General features: G+C 34.1%; 1 protein-coding gene across 1 annotated transcript in view; it reads right to left on the reverse strand.

The window, feature by feature from the left end:
- The window catches only part of palm1b (paralemmin 1b), a 30,428-nt gene that overhangs the window by 1,352 nt on the left and 7,518 nt on the right, over positions 1-21,558 (reverse strand). The window contains exons 2-4 of the mRNA XM_078799246.1: positions 11,904-11,946; positions 9,867-9,947; positions 2,050-2,165 (exon numbers count right to left, since the gene is read on the reverse strand). Of these exons, the coding sequence (XP_078655372.1) occupies positions 2,050-2,165; positions 9,867-9,947; positions 11,904-11,945 (239 nt within the window). The 5' untranslated portion in view covers position 11,946. The remainder of the gene's footprint in view (positions 1-2,049; positions 2,166-9,866; positions 9,948-11,903; positions 11,947-21,558) is intronic.

Raw genomic sequence — 21,558 nt, forward strand, 5'->3', positions numbered from 1 at the left:
ACTTTTTACAGTCTTTTATTTTGTTTTATTAATTTTATTTAATTTATTGTAATTTTAATTTAATTTCAATTATTTTATTTTATTTTATTTTATTTTATTTTATTTTATTTTATTTTATTTTATTTTATTTTATTTTATTTTATTTTATTTTATTTTATTTTATTTTATTTTATTTTATTTTAATTTAATGTAATTTTATTTTATTTTAATTTTTAAGCTTAATGATAATCCACTGAATGAAATGCAAATATCTCTTAACGACTTTTTACAGTCTTTTATTTTGTTTTATTAATTTTATTTAATTTATTGTAATTTTAATTTAATTTCAATTATTTTATTTTATTTTAATTTAATGTTATTTTATTTTATTTTATTTTATTTTATTTTATTTTATTTTATTTTATTTTATTTTATTTTATTTTATTTTATTTTATTTTATTTTATTTTATTTTAATTTAATGTAATTTTATTTTATTTTAATTTTTAAGCTTAATGATAATCCACTGAATGAAATGCAAATATCTCTTAACGACTTTTTACAGTCTTGTTTTTTTATGTATTAATTTAATTTAAATTAATTTCAATTAATTGAAATTATTTTATTTTATTTTAATGTATTTTATTTTATTTTATTGTAATTTTAATTTAATTTCAATAATTTTATTTTAATTTAATGTAATTTTATTTTACTTTATTTTATTTTAATTTAATTTTCAAGCTTAATGATAATCCATTAAATGAAATGCAAATATCTCTTAACGACTTTTTACAGTCTTTTATTTTGTTTTATTATGTATTAATTTAATTTAATTTTTTTAAATTTAATGTAATTTCATGTTTTTTATTTTATTTTAATGTAAATTTAATTTAATTTAATTTAATTTAATTTAATTTAATTTAATTTTTAAGCTTAATGATAATCCACTGAATGAAATGCAAATATCTCTTAACGACTTTTTACAGTCTTTTATTTTGTTTTATTAATTTAATTTAATTTATTGTAATTTTAAATTAATTTTAATAATTTTATTTTATTTTAATTTAATGTCATTTTATTTTATTTTATTTTAATTTAATTTTTAAGCTTAATGATAATCCACTGAATGAAATGCAAATATCTCTTAACGACTTTTTACAGTCTTTTATTTTGTTTTTTTATGTATTAATTTAATTTAAATTAATGTAAATTATTTTATTTTAATTTCATGTATTTTATTTTATTTTATTGTAATTTTATTTTACTTTATTTTATTTTAATTTAATTTTCAAGCTTAATGATAATCCATTAAATGAAATGCAAATATCTCTTTTTACAGTCTTTTATTTTGTTTTATTATGGAATAATTTAATTTAATTTAATTTAATTTAATTTAATTTAATTTAATTTAATTTAATTTAATTTAATTTAATTTAATTTAATTTAATTTAATTTAATTTAATTTAATTTAATTTAATTTAATTTAATTTAATTTAATTAAAATTAATTTAATTAAAATTAATTTAATTTAATTTAATTTAATTTAATTTAATTTAATTTAATTTAATTTAATTTAATTTAATTTAATTTTTTAAGCTTAATGATAATCCACTAAATGAAATGCAAATATCTTTTAACGACTTTTTACAGTGTTTTATTTTGTTTTAATACGTATTAATTTAATTTAATTTAATTTAAAAATGATAATACACCAAATGAAAATCATATGAAATTGTTTTTTTTTAATTCAATATCTCTAAAGCACAACTTTTAACAGTTTATTATCATAAAATGAAAAATAATGAATAAAAAAATACCTAATAATTGTAACTACATGATTTGATTTTGTCTTATTTAAATCCATTTTCCAGATAAAAAGATTGGTGAAGGTAGAAATCATTTTGCTGTTTAAAGCATATGATTGCAGACGTAAACAAATGGAAATAAATTCCAGCTGAGAGCAAAAGACAATTCCTTCCAAGTCAAAATTTCCATCCCAAATATACAAACAAATAAAACAATACAAAATATTCCCAACTCTCAAACTGAAAGAAGGCTTTTTGGGTGCTGACCTCAGGATGACCTGCTCCAGGATTTTGGTCTTCACCTCGTCCTCCTGAAGACGCTTCTGAGTCTCCTCCTCGGCCGGAGCTCCGTCTAGCAACCAGCGCTCCCTCAGCGCCTTGGACTGTGGGGTTCAAAAAAAGTGAAACAACACAGTCACTTTCATTCTTTTTTAGTCAACTTTTACCCTTCATTTTGTCTCCCAGGTGCAAAGCAGACTCTTCAGATGGTTGTGCATCAAGGAAAAGGAAAGTGAAAAGCAAAGGTAAAAAACACAGTCACTTTTGTTCTTTTTAGTAAACTTTTCCCCTTCATTATGTCTCCCAGGTGCAAGGCGGACTATTCAGATGGTTTGTGCATCAAGGAAAAGGAAAGTGAAAAGAAAAGTGAAACGACATAAGTCAATTTCATTTTTGTTTTTGGTGAACTTTTCCCCTTCATTATGTCTCCAAGGTGCAAGGCGGACTATTCAGATGGTTGTGCATCAAGGAAAAGGAAAGTGAAAAGAAAAGTGAAACAATATAAGTCAATTTCATTTTTATTGTGTGAACTTTTCCCCTTCATTATGTCTCCCAGGTGCAAGGCAGACTATTCAGATGGTTGTGCATCAAGGAAAAGGAAAGTGAAAAGAAAAGTGAAACGACATAAGTCAATTTCATTTTTGTTTTTGGTGAACTTTTCCCCTTCATTATGTCTCCCAGGTGCAAGGCAGACTATTCAGATGGTTTGTGCATCAAGGAAAAGGAAAGTGAAAAGAAAAGTGAAACGACATAAGTATATTTCATTTTTGTTTTTGGTGAACTTTTCCCCTTCATTATGTCTCCCAGGTGCAAGGCGGACTCTTCAGATGGTTGTGCATCAAGGAAAAGGAAAGTGAAAAGAAAAGTGAAACGACATAAGTCAATTTCATTTTTGTTTTTGGTGAACTTTTCCCCTTCATTATGTCTCCCAGGTGCAAGGCCGACTCTTCAGATGGTTGTGCATCAAGGAAAAGGAAAGTGAAAAGAAAAGTGAAACGATATAAGTCAATTTAATTTTTTTTGTGTGAACTTTTCCCCTTCATTATGTCTCCAAGGTGCAAGGCGGACTATTCAGATGGTTGTGCATCAAGGAAAAGGAAAGCGAAAAGCAAAGTGAAACGACATAAGTCACTTTCATTCTTTTTTAGTAAACTTTTCCCTTTCATTATGTCGCCCAGGTGCAAGGTGGACTCTTCAGATGGTTGTGCATCAAGGAAAAGGAAAGTGAAAAGAAAAGTGAAACGACATAAGTCAATTTCATTTTAGTTTTTGGTGAACTTTTCCCCTTCATTATGTCTCCCAGGTGCAAGGCGGACTCTTCAGATGGTTGTGCATCAAGGAAAAGGAAAGTGAAAAGAAAAGTGAAACAACATTGGTCACTTTCATTCTTTATTTAGTGAACTTTTCCCCTTCATTATGTCTCCAAGGTGCAAGGCGGACTATTCAGATGGTTGTGCATCAAGGAAAAGGAAAGTGAAAAGAAAAGTGAAACGACATAAGTCAATTTCATTTTTGTTTTTGGTGAACTTTTCCCCTTCATTATGTCTCCAAGGTGCAAGGCAGACTCTTCAAATGGTTGTGCATCAAGGAAAAGGAAAGTGAAAAGAAAAGTGAAACAACATTGGTCACTTTCATTCTTTTTTAATGAACTTTTCCCCTTCATTATGTCTCCCAGGTGCAAGGCAGACTATTCAGATGGTTTGTGCATCAAGGAAAAGGAAAGTGAAAAGAAAAGTGAAACGATATAAGTCAATTTCATTTTTTTTGGTGAACTTTTCCCCTTCATTATGTCTCCCAGGTGCAAGGCAGACTATTCAGATGGTTGTGCGTCAAGGAAAAGGAAAGTGAAAAGAAAAGTGAAACAACATTGGTCACTTTCATTCTTTTTTAGTGAACTTTTCCCCTTCATTATGTCTCCCAGGTGCAAGGCGGACTATTCAGATGGTTGTGCATCAAGGAAAAGGAAAGCGAAAAGCAAAGTGAAACGACATACGTAAGTCAATTTCATTTTTGTTTTTGGTGAACTTTTCCCCTTTATTATGTCTCCCAGGTGCAAGGCGGACTCTTCAGATGGTTGTGCATCAAGGAAAAGGAAAGCGAAAAGCAAAGTGAAACGACATAAGTCAATTTCATTTTTGTTTTTGGTGAACTTTTCCCCTTCATTATGTCTCCCAGGTGCAAGGCAGACTATTCAGATGGTTTGTGCATCAAGGAAAAGGAAAGTGAAAAGAAAAGTGAAACGACATAAGTATATTTCATTTTTGTTTTTGGTGAACTTTTCCCCTTCATTATGTCTCACAGGTGCAAGGCAGACTCTTCAGATGGTTGTGCATCAAGGAAAAGGAAAGTGAAAAGAAAAGTGAAACAATATAAGTCAATTTCATTTTTATTGTGTGAACTTTTCCCCTTCATTATGTCTCCCAGGTGCAAGGCAGACTCTTCAGATGGTTGTGCATCAAGGAAAAGGAAAGTGAAAAGAAAAGTGAAACGATATAAGTCAATTTCATTTTTGTTTTTGGTGAACTTTTCCCCTTCATTATGTCTCCAAGGTGCAAGGCAGACTCTTCAAATGGTTGTGCATCAAGGAAAAGGAAAGTGAAAAGAAAAGTGAAACAACATTGGTCACTTTCATTCTTTTTTAATGAACTTTTCCCCTTCATTATGTCTCCCAGGTGCAAGGCGGACTATTCAGATGGTTGTGCATCAAGGAAAAGGAAAGTGAAAAGAAAAGTGAAACGACATAAGTCAATTTCATTTTTGTTTTTGGTGAACTTTTCCCCTTCATTATGTCTCCCAGGTGCAAGGCGGACTATTCAGATGGTTTGTGCATCAAGGAAAAGGAAAGTGCAAAAAGTTAAGAGATGTCACTTTCTTATGAGTTAACTTTTCCCCTTCATTATGTCTCCTAAGGTGCGAGAGATACTAAATACTATATCTCCTAAGGTAAATACAAGTCCTTTCCCGCAGCTGTTCCCCAAGACGGGGCCCCCAGAGGGGGGAAGCGGACCCAAAATCTGGACCTCCTCTCACTGTGAATTCTTTAGCTGTGATGCAATAAGGATTGCAACACAAGCCCCCCCCCGCGCCCCCCCCCCCCCCCCTCCCAGTTCCATTATGAGCTAGCTGCCTAGTGGCGTGCATTAAGTCAAGCTGTAAATGTCGGCATGCGTTTCTTATCGGGAGCTTTTTCATCTGTGGAAGTGCCCCCCCCAACCCCCCCCCCCCCACACACACACACCCACATCGTAATTCAACACCCCTCACACTCCACACCCGCACCCTCTCTCCTGCTTCCCGTCTCAATCCCTCTCCCGCCACACCCTGCCCCGCCATGACATCACTCGTGTACTCTGGTCTGCACGAGTGTTTGTAAAGCTGGAGCTGGACTTATGCTAGCATCTCCATTGTTCTGGGGGCTAAAAACGTAGCACACAAAGGCCGCAACTAAAACACACAAACGTCTCGGGGGAGGGGAGGGGGGGGGGCATGACGTAGCCTGACTGTGTTTCAGGAGGGAGGGTCACCACAAACGAGGCATTCGAGCGCCACAAGTCAGACGATGACATGATTTGGCTTTTCTTATACTTCTTGTACAGCCGTGTAGTTTTACACGCGGCCTTTATTGTGTAATACCTGGCAGGTACACCTCTTATTGACCAAGGTCTATATTGACAACATCAGCACTCATGCACCCTGCTTGACTCTGGTTAGACAGCTTTATCTTGCCATTCACTTGTGTTACACTTTGATAACAATGGCTTTAGAACTGGAATTCACTTTTCCCCTTAAGTAACCACCACAGACCCCCCCCAACCCCAGTGTCGGCAGCACTCATGCATCCTGCTTGACTGTAGCTAAGACAGATTTATCTCGCGATTCACTTGTGTTACCAGGTACCTTGACAACAATGGCTTTGGAACTGGAATTCAATTCACCCCCTAATGAACCACAGCTCCCCCCAGTGTCGGCAGCACTCGTGCACCTTGCTTGACTGTAGGTAAGACAGATTTATCTCGCGATTCACTTGTGTTACCAAGTACCTTGACAACAATGGCTTTAGAACTGAATTCACTTTTCCCCTTAATGAACCACAGCTCCTTCCCAGTGTCTGCAGCACTCATGCACCCTGCTTGACTCTGGTAAGACAGATTTATTTTGCCATTCACTTGTGTTACAAGATACTTTGACACTTTTCCCCTTAATGAACCACCCCCCCCCCCACCGTGTCGGCAGCACTCATGCACCTTGCTTGACTGTAGGTAAGACAGATTTATCTCGCAATTCACTTGTGTTACCAGGTACCTTGACAACAATGGCGTTGGAACTGGAATTCACTTCACCCCCTAATGAACCACAGCTCCCCCCCAGTGTCTGCAGCACTCATGCATCCTGCTTGGCTGTAGCTAAGACAGATTTATCTCGCCATTCACTTGTGTTACCAGGTACCTTGACAACAATGGCTTTGGAACTGGAATTCAATTCACCCCCTAATGAACCACAGCTCCCCCCAGTGTCGGCAGCACTCGTGCACCTTGCTTGACTGTAGGTAAGACATATATCTCGCAATTCACTTGTGTTACCAGGTACCTTGACAACAATGGCTTTGGAACTGGAATTCAATTCACCCCCTAATGAACCACAGCTCCCTCCCAGTGTCGGCAGCACTCATGCACCCTGCTCGACTCTGGTAAGACAGATTTATTTTGCCATTCACTTGTGTTGCCAGGTACTTTGACAACAATGGCTTTAGAACTGGAATTCACTTCACCCCTAATGAACCACAGCTCCCTCTCAGTGTTGGCAGCACTCATGCACCTTCCTTGACTGTAGGTAAGACATATATCTCGCGATTCACTTGTGTTACCAGGTACCTTGACAACAATGGCTTTGGAACTGGAATTCAATTCACCCCCTAATGAACCACAGCTCCCTCCCAGTGTCGGCAGCACTCATGCACCCTGCTCGACTCTGGTAAGACAGATTTATCTCACGATTCACTTTGTTACCAGGTACCTTGACAACAATGGCTTTAGAACTGGAATTCACTTCACCCCCTAATGAACCACAGCCCCCCCCCCACTGTCGGCAGCACTCATGCACCCTGCTTGACTGTAGGTAAGACAGATTTATTTCACCATTCACTTGTGTTACAAAATACTTGGACAACAATGGCTTTGGAACTTTAATTCACTTTTCCCCCTAATGAACCACAGCTCCTTCCAAGTGGCGGCAGCACTCATGCACCCTGCTTGACTGTAGGTAAGATAGATTTATCTCGCGATTCACTTCTGTTACCAGGTACCTTGACAACAATGGCTTAAGAACTGGAATTCATTTCACCCCCTAATGAACCACAGCTCCCCTCCCCCAGTGTCTGCAGCACTCATGCACTCTGCTTGACTCTGGTAAGACAGATTTATTTTGCCTGCTCACTTGTGTTGCCATCTATTTTGACAATAAAGGGCTTTGGAATTTTAATTCATGTGAACCACAGCTTCACCTGGTGTTGGAAGTACTCGTGCACCATGCTCAGCTGTTGGCAAGACACAATTATCCGGCTACTCACTTGTGTTGCTAGATATTTTGACAATAACGGCTTTGGAATTGGAACTCGTGTTTCCCCTTAATGAATCACAGACCCCCCCCTCCCCGTGTCGGCAGCACTCATGCAGCATGTCTAACTGCACGTCTCACTTGGTTGCCAGCTACTTCGATAAAAATGGCTGTATGCTGATTCACATTTAGTGGATAGTTAATCTATACTGCTATACTGCTATACACCGACTACTCAAAAGTATACTTTATAGTATTGTCCATTGAGAAGATATACTATCATAATATACTATCATCATACTTCACGGATTTCATGTTCCCGCTCAAAGAACCGCAGCTCCCCTTGTCCTTGCAGCACTCATGCACTACATATAGTCTAATGTAAGTGTATCCACAGTTACACTTTATAGTATAGTACCTTGGCAAGATACAATGCAGTATAAATACTTGCATTACAAGTAGAACAGATGATGTCCTTTGAAGGAAGTGCATATTGTGTGTGTGTGTGTGGGGGGGGGGTGCACTTCCTGTCATTGGGAGTCGGACAAAGCTGTGTTTCCTGTGTCAAAGCTGCAAACAAAAGTTTGGCCCTGAAAATAGACAATGGGGCGACGCTAACGTCACATGGCAGGCCGTGTACTCGCCGCCACCTCTGCTGGTATCTGACCCCCCCCCCCCCCCCCCCAAACGGTTCTGGTCCTGAAATACCCGATAGCGCTGACACACACACACACACACACACTGACAGAAACCTTGCCTGTGATACCACAAGTGTGGGTTGAGCTCCTGGTGTTATCTTCTGCTGTTCGTTTGGAACATTCCGTGACAGTGGGGGGGTCGTGGGGGTTTAAAGAATGGCTAAGTTTATTGTTTTGCCGGGTGGGAGTTTTTCCAGCATCGCCGAGTAAGCATTTATTTCTCAAGGTGGATTTAGTGTTTTAAAAGGTTAAAGCGCCGTAGCTCGGGTTACTTTTATTAGTTTTACTGCAAAAGCCACATTGCATGCATAGCCTAGGAGAACCATGAACATTCAAGATGGCCGCCATCGGCCAAAATGTTATCAGTCATTGGTGTAAACAACACGAATAAAACTAATAAAATATACTGTCATTATTAAACACTAATGAGTGTGGGAAAAATGAACAAAATGTTTAAAAAAAAAAATTAATTAAAAATAATGAAGCTAAATAGCATTAGCGGCGTGCTAGCTCATCACCGGGAATGACTTTCGACACGTCATCAAATTTTACGTTGATGTTAGTTTCGGCATTTCTGAGCAAATATGAAGTGAAAGAAAACAGGAGATGCAGTGCAGGATGGTGCGTTCAAGGGACATAAAATAAAATGGGACAGGTCGCTGCTCGCAATAAACAACATAAACATGCAATAAATGTGGAATTGGTAATTATATTTTTTTTTATTAAAAAATAATATTTCCAAAATAGATAAATTTACATAAAACTTATTAATAAAAATAAAAATAATTCTTTTTTTTATTATATTTTATATAATTATAATTATTATTATAAAAAATATTTTTTCAGTGTATTTTATTTATCATTGCATCTTGTAGAATTGCCTTCTTTATTTTATAAATAAAGTAAGATTAATTTATAATTTATATATTTATCAACAAACATAACCCAATATTTCTATCATTTGTTCACTGTATTTAAAATATATATGTATTTAAAATATAGACTATCACAATCCATGTACTTTATATGTACACGTCTACCGCAAAGATAATTGAAGTGTACTCAACAGCGCCTCTAATGGTAGCAGCCAAGCACTGCAGTCTGATCAGCTGAGAAAAATGGCCGCCATCAGGTGATTTGTTGTATGAAACACATAAAAAAATGATACAATTGTAATGAAATGAAACATTTAATGTAATGAAAGTGGGGAATATTTTTGACATGGTGAAAAATACACATTTTGCTCTTCTTTTAATGTCAAGATAATTGCATTTGACTCAATAGTGCCGCCGATGGTGGCATACGGGTACTGCAGTGTATTTTTTTTTTTTTAAGTCACTCACTCCACTATTAAAATAATGTTAAGTTGAGTTGAGTTAAAAGTTGATTTTTTAAAAAGATTCCAACTGTTTAAAGGGGAAGTGGAAATCACTGCAGATCGGACAAATGACAAATTACCAAAAATTGATTGCTATGGGAAAATGAATAAATTATCTCCCACATAAAAGTAACCTGTACATGTATGTACATTTTATGCGAGTACACATAAAATACCTTGAGATGCTGGAGTTGCCGTCGGTCATCATCCAGCTGCCTCCGCTTGTTTTCAATCTCTGTTTGCTTCTTCCTTTTCTCCTGCAAGCACAAAGAGCACACATACTGTATATATTTTCACCATTCAACATCTGGGATAGGCTCCAGCATAGAACTTTGATGGATCGACTTCTCATAATATTTAAAACTTTTTCACAACCAAATTTTTCCACTTATACCACTTTATTTTGTTTTGTTGTTTTTTCAGAATATTACGACTATTTCTTGCTCCTAAAGTTTGTCGCAATATTACATTTTTATTCCAGTAAAATACAACTTTTTTTCTATTCATATTGTGACTTCATTCCCGAAAATATGACAGCTGGTTTTCCCATTTGTGTTGGATTTTTTAAGCTTTTTTTTTTAATTAAAAAAACAACCAAAAAATTTTTCCCACAATTTCAACTTTCTTCTTGTACATTTTCCTTTCGTTAGCATGACTTACTTTGTTGCCATAATTAATAATAATAAAAAAGTTTTCCACCACCTCATTTTCTAAATCTTTTAATCTTTTTGTTGTTTTGTTTTTTTAAAATAAATTATATTAAGAAAGCAGGAAGTGAACAAATGCAACAGTTACTGATTGTAAAAGTTAAAAAAAAAATTAAGTTAAAAAAAAATTATATTAGGAAAGCAGGAAGTGAACAAATGTAACAGTTACTGATTGTAAAAGTTAAAAAAAATTAAGTTAAAAAAAATTATATTAGGAAAGCAGGAAGTGAACAAATGCAACAGTCACTGATTGTAAAAGTAAAAAAAAGTTTTAAAAAATTATATTAGGAAAGCAGGAAGTGAACAAATGTAACAGTTACTGATTGTAAAAGTTAAAAAAAATTAAGTAAAAAAAAATTATATTAGGAAAACAGGAAGTGAACAAATGTAACAGTTACTGATTGTAAAAGTTAAAAAAAATTAAGTTAAAAAAAAATTATATTAGGAAAGCAGGAAGTGAACAAATGTAACAGTTACTGATTGTAAAAGTTAAAAAAAATTAAGTTAAAAAAATTATATTAGGAAAGCAGGAAGTGAACAAATGCAACAGTCACTGATTGTAAAAGTTAAAAAAAGGTTAAAAAAAATTATATTAGGAAAGCAGGAAGTGAACAAATGTAACAGTTACTGATTGTACAAGTTAAAAAAAATTACGTTTAAAAAAATTATATTAGGAAAACAGAAAGTGAACAAATGTAACAGTTACTGATTGTAAAAGTTAAAAAAAATTAAGTTAAAAAAATTATATTAGGAAAGCAGGAAGTGAACAAATGTAACAGTTACTGATTGTAAAAGTTAAAAAAATTTAAGTTAAAAAAATTATATTAGGAAAGCAGGAAGTGAACAAATGCAACAGTCACTGATTGTAAAAGTAAAAAAAAGTTTTAAAAAATTATATTAGGAAAGCAGGAAGTGAACAAATGTAACAGTTACTGATTGTAAAAGTAAAAAAAAATTAAGTTTAAAAAAATTATATTAGGAAAACAGGAAGTGAACAAATGTAACAGTTACTGATTGTAAAAGTTAAAAAAAATTAAGTAAAAAAAAATTATATTAGGAAAGCAGGAAGTGAACAAATGTAACAGTTACTGATTGTAAAAGTTAAAAAAAAAATTAAGTTAAAAAAAATTATATTAGGAAAGCAGGAAGTGAACAAATGTAACAGTTACTGATTGTAAAAGTTAAAAAATTTAAGTTAAAAAAATTATATTAGGAAAGCAGGAAGTGAACAAATGCAACAGTTACTGATTGTAAAAGTAAAAAAAAAATAAGTTTAAAAAATATATATTAGGAAAGCAGGAAGTGAACAAATGTAACAGTTATTGATTGTAAAAGTTTTAAAAAAATGTAAGTTTAAAAAAATTATATTAGGAAAGCAGGAAGTGAACAAATGTAACAGTTAGTGATTGTAAAAGTTTAAAAAAAATAAGTTGAAACAAAATTATATTAGGAAAGCAGGAAGTGAACAAATGTAACAGTTACTGATTGTAGAAGAGTTGAACTTACAGCAATGACCTGGAGTCTCTCCTCTTGCGACACCTCAGCCATCCTGTCGGGGGGGAAAGAAGGAGAAGGAGCGTTAGAAGCAAACAGCAACATTCCCAAAGCTAAGCATTCACTCCTTTTCCCAGCTTCCTGGTGACCCAAGTGAAATATTCCTTGCTTTGCAGTACATTTTGGAAGTGGAGAGAACCTGTGGAGGCATTCTAAATGTGCCAGCAGGCCGCCACCCCTCCGAGATTCCTGCTCTAATATGTTCCAGACAACAGCTCCGGGATGGATAAGGAAGACCTGAAGAAGGAATATTGCGCAACCAGCACGGAAAAGGCGGAACAGGGAAAGTGCTGCGGTTGCAGTAAGACAGAATCTTCTCCAGGGACAATACTATCCAAAATCTCAGAGATACATGTTGGAATTCATGTTTTCCCTCAATGAACCAAAGCTCCCCCAAGTGTCGGGAGCACTCGTGCAGCCCCGGTTGATGATACCACGACGATGCTTGACTGTAGGCTCATTTGTGTGAATCAGGTTCTCCTTCGCCAAGTCGCAGTACATGCTGGAATTGTTTTTTCTCCGAGGTGAACCGCGGCTCCCGGATGCAGTCGTGCATCCTGACACCATACCATACTTTAAAGTATATCCTAGTTTGTTTATGTAATACATTGTACTTTCAGAAGATGTACTGTAATAAAAACCGTTTCCCCTGGAAGAGGGATTGGGTTCAGAATGACAGAGTACACGTTGGAATTCATCTTTCCCATCGGTGAACCGCAGCTCCCCACGTGCCGGCAGCACTCGTGCACCATGCTTGACTGTATGTTCACTTGTGCTGCCAGATATTTAGACACTCCTGTGAGATGTACTGTCATAAAAATGATCACCCTGCCTGTTGAAATTAATCTTTCCTGAGTGAACCGCAGCTCCCCCCCAAATTATGGCAGCACTCGTGCACTATGCTTAACTGTATGTTCAATTGTTCTGCCAGATATTTAGACACTCTATACTGTTGTACAAGATGTACAACCGCAGCTCCCCAAATTGCGGCAGCACTCATGCATCGCCAGACCATGACGATCCTATCCAAGCTGTACACGGGCTACTCTAAAGTATATCTAAGCTTGTTTGTCATATTGTCCTGTGAGAAGATGTATTGTAATAAAAATGATCACCCTGCATGTTGAAATTAATCTTTCCTGAGTGAACCACAGCTCCCCCCAAATTATGTCAGCACTCGTGCACTATGCTTAACTGTATGTTCGCTTGTGCTGCCAGATATTTAGACACTCTACACTGTTGTACAAGCTGTACAACCGCAGCTCCCCAAATTGCGGCAGCACTCATGCATCGCCAGACCATGACAATTCTATCCAAGCTGTACACGGGCTACTCTAAAGTATATCTAAGCTTCTTTGTCATATTGTCCTGTGAGAAGTTGTACTGTAATAAAAATTATCATCCTGCACGTTGAAATTCATCTTTCCAGAACCGCAGCTCCCCAAATTATGGCAGCACTCGTGCACTGTGCTTAACTGTATGTTCACTTGTGCTGCCAGATATTTAGACACTCTATACTGTTCTACAAGCTGTACAACCGCAACTCCCCAAATTGCGGCAGCACTCATGCATCGCCAGATCATGATGATTCTATCCAAGCTGTACACGGGCTGCTTTAAAGTATATCTAAGCTTGTTTATGTCATATTGTCCTGTGAGAAGATGTATTGTAATAAAAATGATCACCCTGCATGTTGAAATTAATCTTTCCTGAGTGAACCGCAGCTCCCCCCAAATTATGGCAGCACTCGTGCACTATGCTTAACTGTATGTTCGCTTGTGCTGCCAGATATTTAGACACTCTACACTGTTGTACAAGCTGTACAACCGCAGCTCCCCAAATTGCGGCAGCACTCATGCATCGCCAGACCATGACGATTCTATCCAAGCTGTACACGGGCTACTCTAAAGTATATCTAAGCTTCTTTATGTCATATTGTCCTGTGAGAAGTTGTACTGTAATAAAAATTATCATCCTGCACATTGAAATTCATCTTTCCAGAACCGCAGCTCCCCAAATTATGGCAGCACTCGTGCACTATGCTTAACTGTATGTTCACTTGTGCTGCCAGATATTTAGACACTCTATACTGTTCTACAAGCTGTACAACCGCAACTCCCCAAATTGCGGCAGCACTCATGCATCGCCAGACCATGCCGATTCTATCCAAGCTGTACACGGGCTACTCTAAAGTATATCTAAGCTTCTTTATGTCATATTGTCCTGTGAGAAGTTGTACTGTAATAAAAATTATCATCCTGCACGTTGAAATTCATCTTTCCAGAACCGCAGCTCCCCAAATTATGGCAGCACTCGTGCACTATGCTTAACTGTATGTTCACTTGTGCTGCCAGATATTTAGACACTCTATACTGTTCTACAAGCTGTACAACCGCAACTCCCCAAATTGCGGCAGCACTCATGCATCGCCAGACCATGATGATTCTATCCAAGCTGTACACGGGCTGCTTTAAAGTATATCTAAGCTTGTTTATGTCATATTGTCCTGTGAGAAGATGTATTGTAATAAAAATGATCACCCTGCATGTTGAAATTAATCTTTCCTGAGTGAACCGCAGCTTCCCCCAAATTATGGCAGCACTCGTGCACTATGCTTAACTGCATGTTCGCTTGTGCTGCCAGATATTTAGACACTCTACACTGTTGTACAAGCTGTACAACCGCAGCTCCCCAAATTGCGGCAGCACTCATGCATCGCCAGACCATGACGATTCTATCCAAGCTGTACACGGGCTACTCTAAAGTATATCTAAGCTTCTTTATGTCATATTGTCCTGTGAGAAGTTGTACTGTAATAAAAATTATCATCCTGCACGTTGAAATTCATCTTTCCAGAACCGCAGCTCCCCAAATTATGGCAGCACTCGTGCACTATGCTTAACTGTATGTTCACTTGTGCTGCCAGATATTTAGACACTCTATACTGTTCTACAAGCTGTACAACCGCAACTCCCGAAATTGCGGCAGCACTCATGCATCGCCAGACCATGACGATTCTATCCAAGCTGTACACGGGCTGCTTTAAAGTATATCTAAGCTTGTTTATGTCATATTGTCCTGTGAGAAGATGTATAGTAATAAAAATGATCACCCTGCATGTTGAAATTAATCTTTCCTGAGTGAACCGCAGCTCCCCCCAAATTATGGCAGCACTCGTGCACTATGCTTAACTGTATGTTCACTTGTGCTGCCAGATATTTAGACACTAGCTGCTGTGTGTTGACATAACTAAATAAGCCTACTAATGTATAAATTTGACAAAGTTTCTATAATATTGTCCCTTAAGCTATATTACAATGAAAATGCTTGCTGATATTTATATTATATACTTTATACATACTATATCATACAATATCATATGGCCTTATGCTTGCACGGCTGTATCTGGATGAGCTCATCAGGGTTATGAAAGAGGTCTGGGAGGCCTTGCAGGGTATTGTCCTGACCTGACCCGGGTCTCTGGCTGCATCAGCAGGGAAGAGTCAGGACGGATGGATCAAATCTAATTTAGATCTAATCAAATTATTTTTTTTTATTTATAAAATATTAATTGCCAGTTCTTCTGCTAGCATGAATGCATCTGATGGCGATCTGCGTGGCGCTTTCTTAGCGGCAGAGTAAGCTCGTAAATTCACCTTTCAGCTCCTAAGTGCACTTTAAGTATCAATATCGTTCAATAAACGCTGAGGTATAATTATCGACATTTCAATTTCATCTCGCTGTGCAACAATTTCATTCAACTCTGTGTCGTAGTTCAAAACTACATTGCCACTAGAGCTGATTTTAAAAAAGTACCATAAAAGCACCATAAAATGTAAAGACCCAAGAAACAAAAGGTTATTTTATCTTTATGTATTTCAGCAACACGATCGGCTGTAATATAAACTCCCATGAGAAGACCATTTTAAAAATACGAGCATTAGATGGGTCGCGCCGACTGTGCTTGTAGTGATGCTAAATTGGCAGTTAGCTTAATGGGCTTTTGACGGTACTCACGGAGTACTGCACAATTGGAGGATATCATTGTTTAAAAACAAACGTTGGACTCACCGCTGGGTGGATGGTTCCTCGAACAATCGCTGTCGCGCCAGCAAACAGTTTGAGCCCCCCCCCCATATATCACTATATGTACTACTATACTACTATGGTACCCATTATGTCATTGTATGGTCATATCACCTTGTACTACGGTACGGGACAAAAAAAAACAAAAGAATAAAAAAAACAAAAAACAAAAAAAAAACCTTAAACTGTATTATGGAAAGCAGGAAGTGAACAAATGTAACAGTTACTGATTGTAAAAGTTAAAAAAAAGAATTTAAGTTTAAAAAAAATTCTATTAGGAAAGCAGGAAGGGAACAAATGTAACAGTTACTGATTGTAAAAATAAAAAAAATTAAGTTTAAAAAAAATTATATTAGGAAAGCAGGAAGTGAACAAATGTTACAGTTACTGATTGTAAAAGTAAAAAAAATTTTTAAAAAAAAAATTATATTTGGAAAGCAGGAAGTGAACAAATGTAACAGTTACTGATTGTAAAAGTTTAAAAAAAATTAAGTTAAAAAAATATATATAAGGAAAGCAGGAAGTGAACAAATGTAACAGTTACTGATTGTAAAAATTAAAAAATATATATTTTAAGTTTAAAAAAATTATATTAGGAAAGCAGGAAGTGAACAAATGTAACAGTTACTGATTGTAAAAATGAAAAATATATATTTTAAGTTAAAAAAATATATATTAGGAAAGCAGGAAGTGAACAAATGTAACAGTTACTGATTGTAAAAGTTAAAGCAAATTTAAGTTAAAAAATATATATATTAGGAAAGCAGGAAGTGAACAAATGTAACAGTTACTGATTGCAAAAGTTAAAAAAAATTTAAGTTAAAAAAAATTATATTAGGAAAGCAGGAAGTGAACAAATGTAACAGTTACTGATTGCAAAAATTAAAAAAAAATTTAAGTTAAAAAAAATTATATTAGGAAAGCAGGAAGTGAACAAATGTAACAGTTACTGATTGTAAAAGTTAAAAAAAAATTTAAGTTAAAAAAAATTATATTAGGAAAGCAGGAAGTGAACAAATGTAACAGTTACTGATTGTAAAAATGAAAAATATATATTTTAAGTTAAAAAAATATATATTAGGAAAGCAGGAAGTGAACAAATGTAACAGTTACTGATTGTAAAAGTTAAAACAAATTTAAGTTAAAAAAAATATATATTAGGAAAGCAGGAAGTGAACAAATGTAACAGGTACTGATTGCAAAAGTTAAAAACAATGTAAGTTAAAAAAATTATATTAGGAAAGCAGGAAGTGAACAAATGTAACAGTTACTGATTGCAAAAATTAAAAAAAAAATTAAGTTAAAAAAAATTATATTAGGAAAGCAGGAAGTGAACAAATGTGACAGTTACTGATTGTAAAAGTTAAAAAAAAATTTTAGTTAAAAAAAATGATATTAGGAAAGCAGGAAGTGAACAAATGTAACAGTTACTGATTGTAAAAGTTAAAAAAAAATTAAGTTAAAAAAAATGATATTAGGAAAGCAGGAAGTGAACAAATGTAACAGTTACTGATTGTAAAAGTTAAAAAAAAATTAAGTTAAAAAAAATGATATTAGGAAAGCAGGAGGCAGCCCACCAAAACCACCTCAGATGCAGCAATCTTGTGGCATTGATAAAAAGTATAAACACTAGGGGGTTGCCTACAGCCACAGCTGTGACTCCATGGTTAATAATAATAATAAATGAATAGAGCTTTTGCAAGAGTAAATCTCGCCCTAGGCAGCAACATGTCAAGGGAAGCTCGGGGAGAGAAACAGGAAGTGGTCCTACAAACAGGACGTATTTAGTCAATAAGTCAAGGCAGGTGCAAGGCAGGAGGGCTGACTAATGACGCTGGGTCTATTCCCCTGATGAGTGCAGCGCTCTTGTAGCGTTTCCAGGAACACATTAAGTTCCTGAGAGAGCTCTGCATCGAGTAGTTTAGCTCCTCCCCCGCGGCAGTAGTCAACTTTACACAGCCATCATTCAACATGGAGCCCAAGCGGCAATAATCCGCTTGATATCATTAGCTGAACTGGGAATGTTGGGACCAATTTCCATGCATATGTGGTTAAAAAGGAAAAACTGAAGAATGGAAGTAATACTGCAGATTTGTCTTAAACTAATCTGTTACTAGTACTTCCACATCACAAGGAGAACCAGAGTATAAGGAAGAAGGGAGCCATCTGCTGTGGCCTAGCAAGGTGTACTGTATTCAGACACATGCTCCGAGCAGATGGTGTGCGGCCACAATTTTTTTTTTTTTTTTTTGCCGCCACATTTTCAAAAGCTGCAGGCGTCATAGCCATGTCGGCATTTCAGATGGCTGATGCATTTTTTTGGGGGGGGGGGGGGGGGGGGGGGCTCAGTGTTTTTTTTCCTCCGCATCACCACGTATAAAGCTAAATCTGACTCAGAAGTACACATTTTAAGTACATATTTTGTATACTTAACAATTTGGAGCATTGAGTGTTTAGGTAACAATAATTTTAATTGAAATTTACATTTTCACAAATTTAAAAATTTTAAATTTAAATTTTTAAAATTAAAATTTTTAAAAGTTTTTAAAAAATTATATTAGGAAAACAGGAAGTGAACAAATGTAACAGTTACTGATTGTAAAAGTTAAACAAAAAATTATATTAGGAAAGCAGGAAGTGAACAAATGTAACAGTTACTGATTGTAAAAGTTTTTAAAAAATTATATTAGGAAAGCAGGAAGTGAACAAATGTAACAGTTACTGATTGTAAAAGTTAAAAAAAAAAGAATTTAAGTTTAAAAAAATATATATTAGGAAAGCAGGAAGTGAACAAATGTAACAGTTACTGATTTTAAAAGTTAAAAAAAGAATTTAAGTTTAAAAAAATATATATTAGGAAAGCAGGAAGTGAACAAATGTAACAGTTACTGATTGTAAAAGTTTAAAAAAAATTATATTAGGAAAGCAGGAAGTGAACAAATGTAACAGTTACTGATTGTAAAAGTTAAAAAAAGAATTTAAGTTTAAAAAAATATATATTAGGAAAGCAGGAAGTGAAAAAATGTAACAGTTACTGATTGTAAAAGTTTTTAAAAAAATGATATTAGGAAAGCAGGAAGTGAACAAATGTAACAGTTACTGATTGTAAAAGTTTAAAAAAAAGAATTTAAGTTTAAAAATATATATATTAGGAAAGCAGGAAGTGAACAAATGTAACAGTTACTGATTGTAAAAGTTTTTTAAAAAATGATATTAGGAAAGCAGGAAGTGAACAAATGTAACAGTTACTGATTGTAAAAAATTTTTAAAAATTATATTAGGAAAGCAGGAAGTGAACAAATGTAACAGTTACTGATTGTAAAAGTTTTTTAAAAATTATATTAGGAAAGCAGGAAGTGAACAAATTTAACAGTTACTGAGTGTAAAAGTTTTTTAAAAAATTATATTAGGAAAGCAGGAAGTGAACAAATGTAACAGTTACTGATTGTAAAAGTTTTTTAAAAAATGATATTAGGAAAGCAGGAAGTGAACAAATGTAACAGTTACTGATTGTAAAAGTTTTTAAAAAAATGATATTAGGAAAGCAGGAAGTGAACAAATGTAACAGTTACTGATTGTAAAAGTTAGAAAAAAGAATTTAAGTTTAAAAAAATATATATTAGGAAAGCAGGAAGTGAACAAATGTAACAGTTACTGATTGTAAAAGTTTTTTAAAAAATGATATTAGGAAAGCAGGAAGTGAACAAATGTAACAGTTACTGATTGTAAACATTTTTTAAAAATTATATTAGGAAAGCAGGAAGTGAACAAATGTAACAGTTACTGATTGTAAAAGTTTTTTTTAAAAATTATATTAGGAAAGCAGGAAGTGAACAAATTTAACAGTTACTGAGTGTAAAAGTTTTTTAAAAAATGATTTTAGGAAAGCCGGAAGTGAACAAATGTAACAGTTACTGATTGTAAAAGTTTTTTTTTAAAATGATATCAGGAAAGCAGGAAGTGAACAAATGTAACAGTTACTGATTGTAAAAGTTAGAAAAAAGAATTTAAGTTTAAAAAAATATATATTAGGAAAGCAGGAAGTGAACAAATGTAACAGTTACTGATTGTAAAAGTTTTTTAAAAAATAATATTAGGAAAGCAGGAAGTGAACAAATGTAACAGTTACTGATTGTAAACATTTTTTAAAAATTATATTAGGAAAGCAGGAAGTGAACAAATGTAACAGTTACTGATTGTAAAAGTTTTTTTTAAAAATTATATTAGGAAAGCAGGAAGTGAACAAATTTAACAGTTACTGAGTGTAAAAGTTTTTTAAAAAATGATTTTAGGAAAGCAGGAAGTGAACAAATGTAACAGTTACTGATTGTAAAAGTTTTTTTTTAAAATGATATCAGGAAAGCAGGAAGTGAACAAATGTAACAGTTACTGATTGTAAAAGTTTTTTAAAAAATGATATTAGGAAAGCAGGAAGTGAACAAATGTAACAGTTACTGATTGTAAAAGTTTAAAAAAATGATATTAGGAAAGCAAGAAGTGAACAAATGTAACAGTTACTGATTGTAAAAGTAAAAAAAAAGAATTTAAGTTTAAAAAATATATATTAGGAAAGCAGGAAGTGAAAAAATGTAACAGTTACTGATTGTAAAAGTTTTTTTTTAAAATGATATCAGGAAAGCAGGAAGTGAACAAATGTAACAGTTACTGATTGTAAAAGTTAGAAAAAAGAATTTAAGTTTAAAAAAATATATATTAGGAAAGCAGGAAGTGAACAAATGTAACAGTTACTGATTGTAAAAGTTTTTTAAAAAATGATATTAGGAAAGCAGGAAGTGAACAAATGTAACAGTTACTGATTGTAAACATTTTTTAAAAATTATATTAGGAAAGCAGGAAGTGAACAAATGTAACAGTTACTGATTGTAAAAGTTTTTTTTTAAAATTATATTAGGAAAGCAGGAAGTGAACAAATTTAACAGTTACTGAGTGTAAAAGTTTTTTAAAAAATGATTTTAGGAAAGCAGGAAGTGAACAAATGTAACAGTTACTGATTGTAAAAGTTTTTTTTTAAAATGATATCAGGAAAGCAGGAAGTGAACAAATGTAACAGTTACTGATTGTAAAAGTTTTTTAAAAAATGATATTAGGAAAGCAGGAAGTGAACAAATGTAACAGTTACTGATTGTAAAAGTTTAAAAAAATGATATTAGGAAAGCAAGAAGTGAACAAATGTAACAGTTACTGATTGTAAAAGTAAAAAAAAAGAATTTAAGTTTAAAAAATATATATTAGGAAAGCAGGAAGTGAAAAAATGTAACAGTTACTGATTGTAAAAGTTTTTTAAAAAATGATATTAGGAAAGCAGGAAGTGAACAAATGTAACCGTTACTGATTGTAAAAGTTTAAAAAAAGAATTTAAGTTTAAAAATATATATATTAGGAAAGCAGGAAGTGAACAAATGTAACAGTTACTGATTGTAAAAGTCTAAAAAAAAATTTAGTTAGCCTGTGCTAATTATTTATGCTCCGCATTCCGGACGTGTCATCGCAATTTAGCTCA

Source organism: Doryrhamphus excisus, linkage group LG19 (assembly GCF_037039965.1).
Source record: "Doryrhamphus excisus strain RoL-2023G ecotype Guam linkage group LG19, RoL_Dexc_Guam_v1.1, whole genome shotgun sequence".
In the NCBI taxonomy this organism is placed as follows: Eukaryota; Metazoa; Chordata; class Actinopteri; order Syngnathiformes; family Syngnathidae; genus Doryrhamphus; species Doryrhamphus excisus.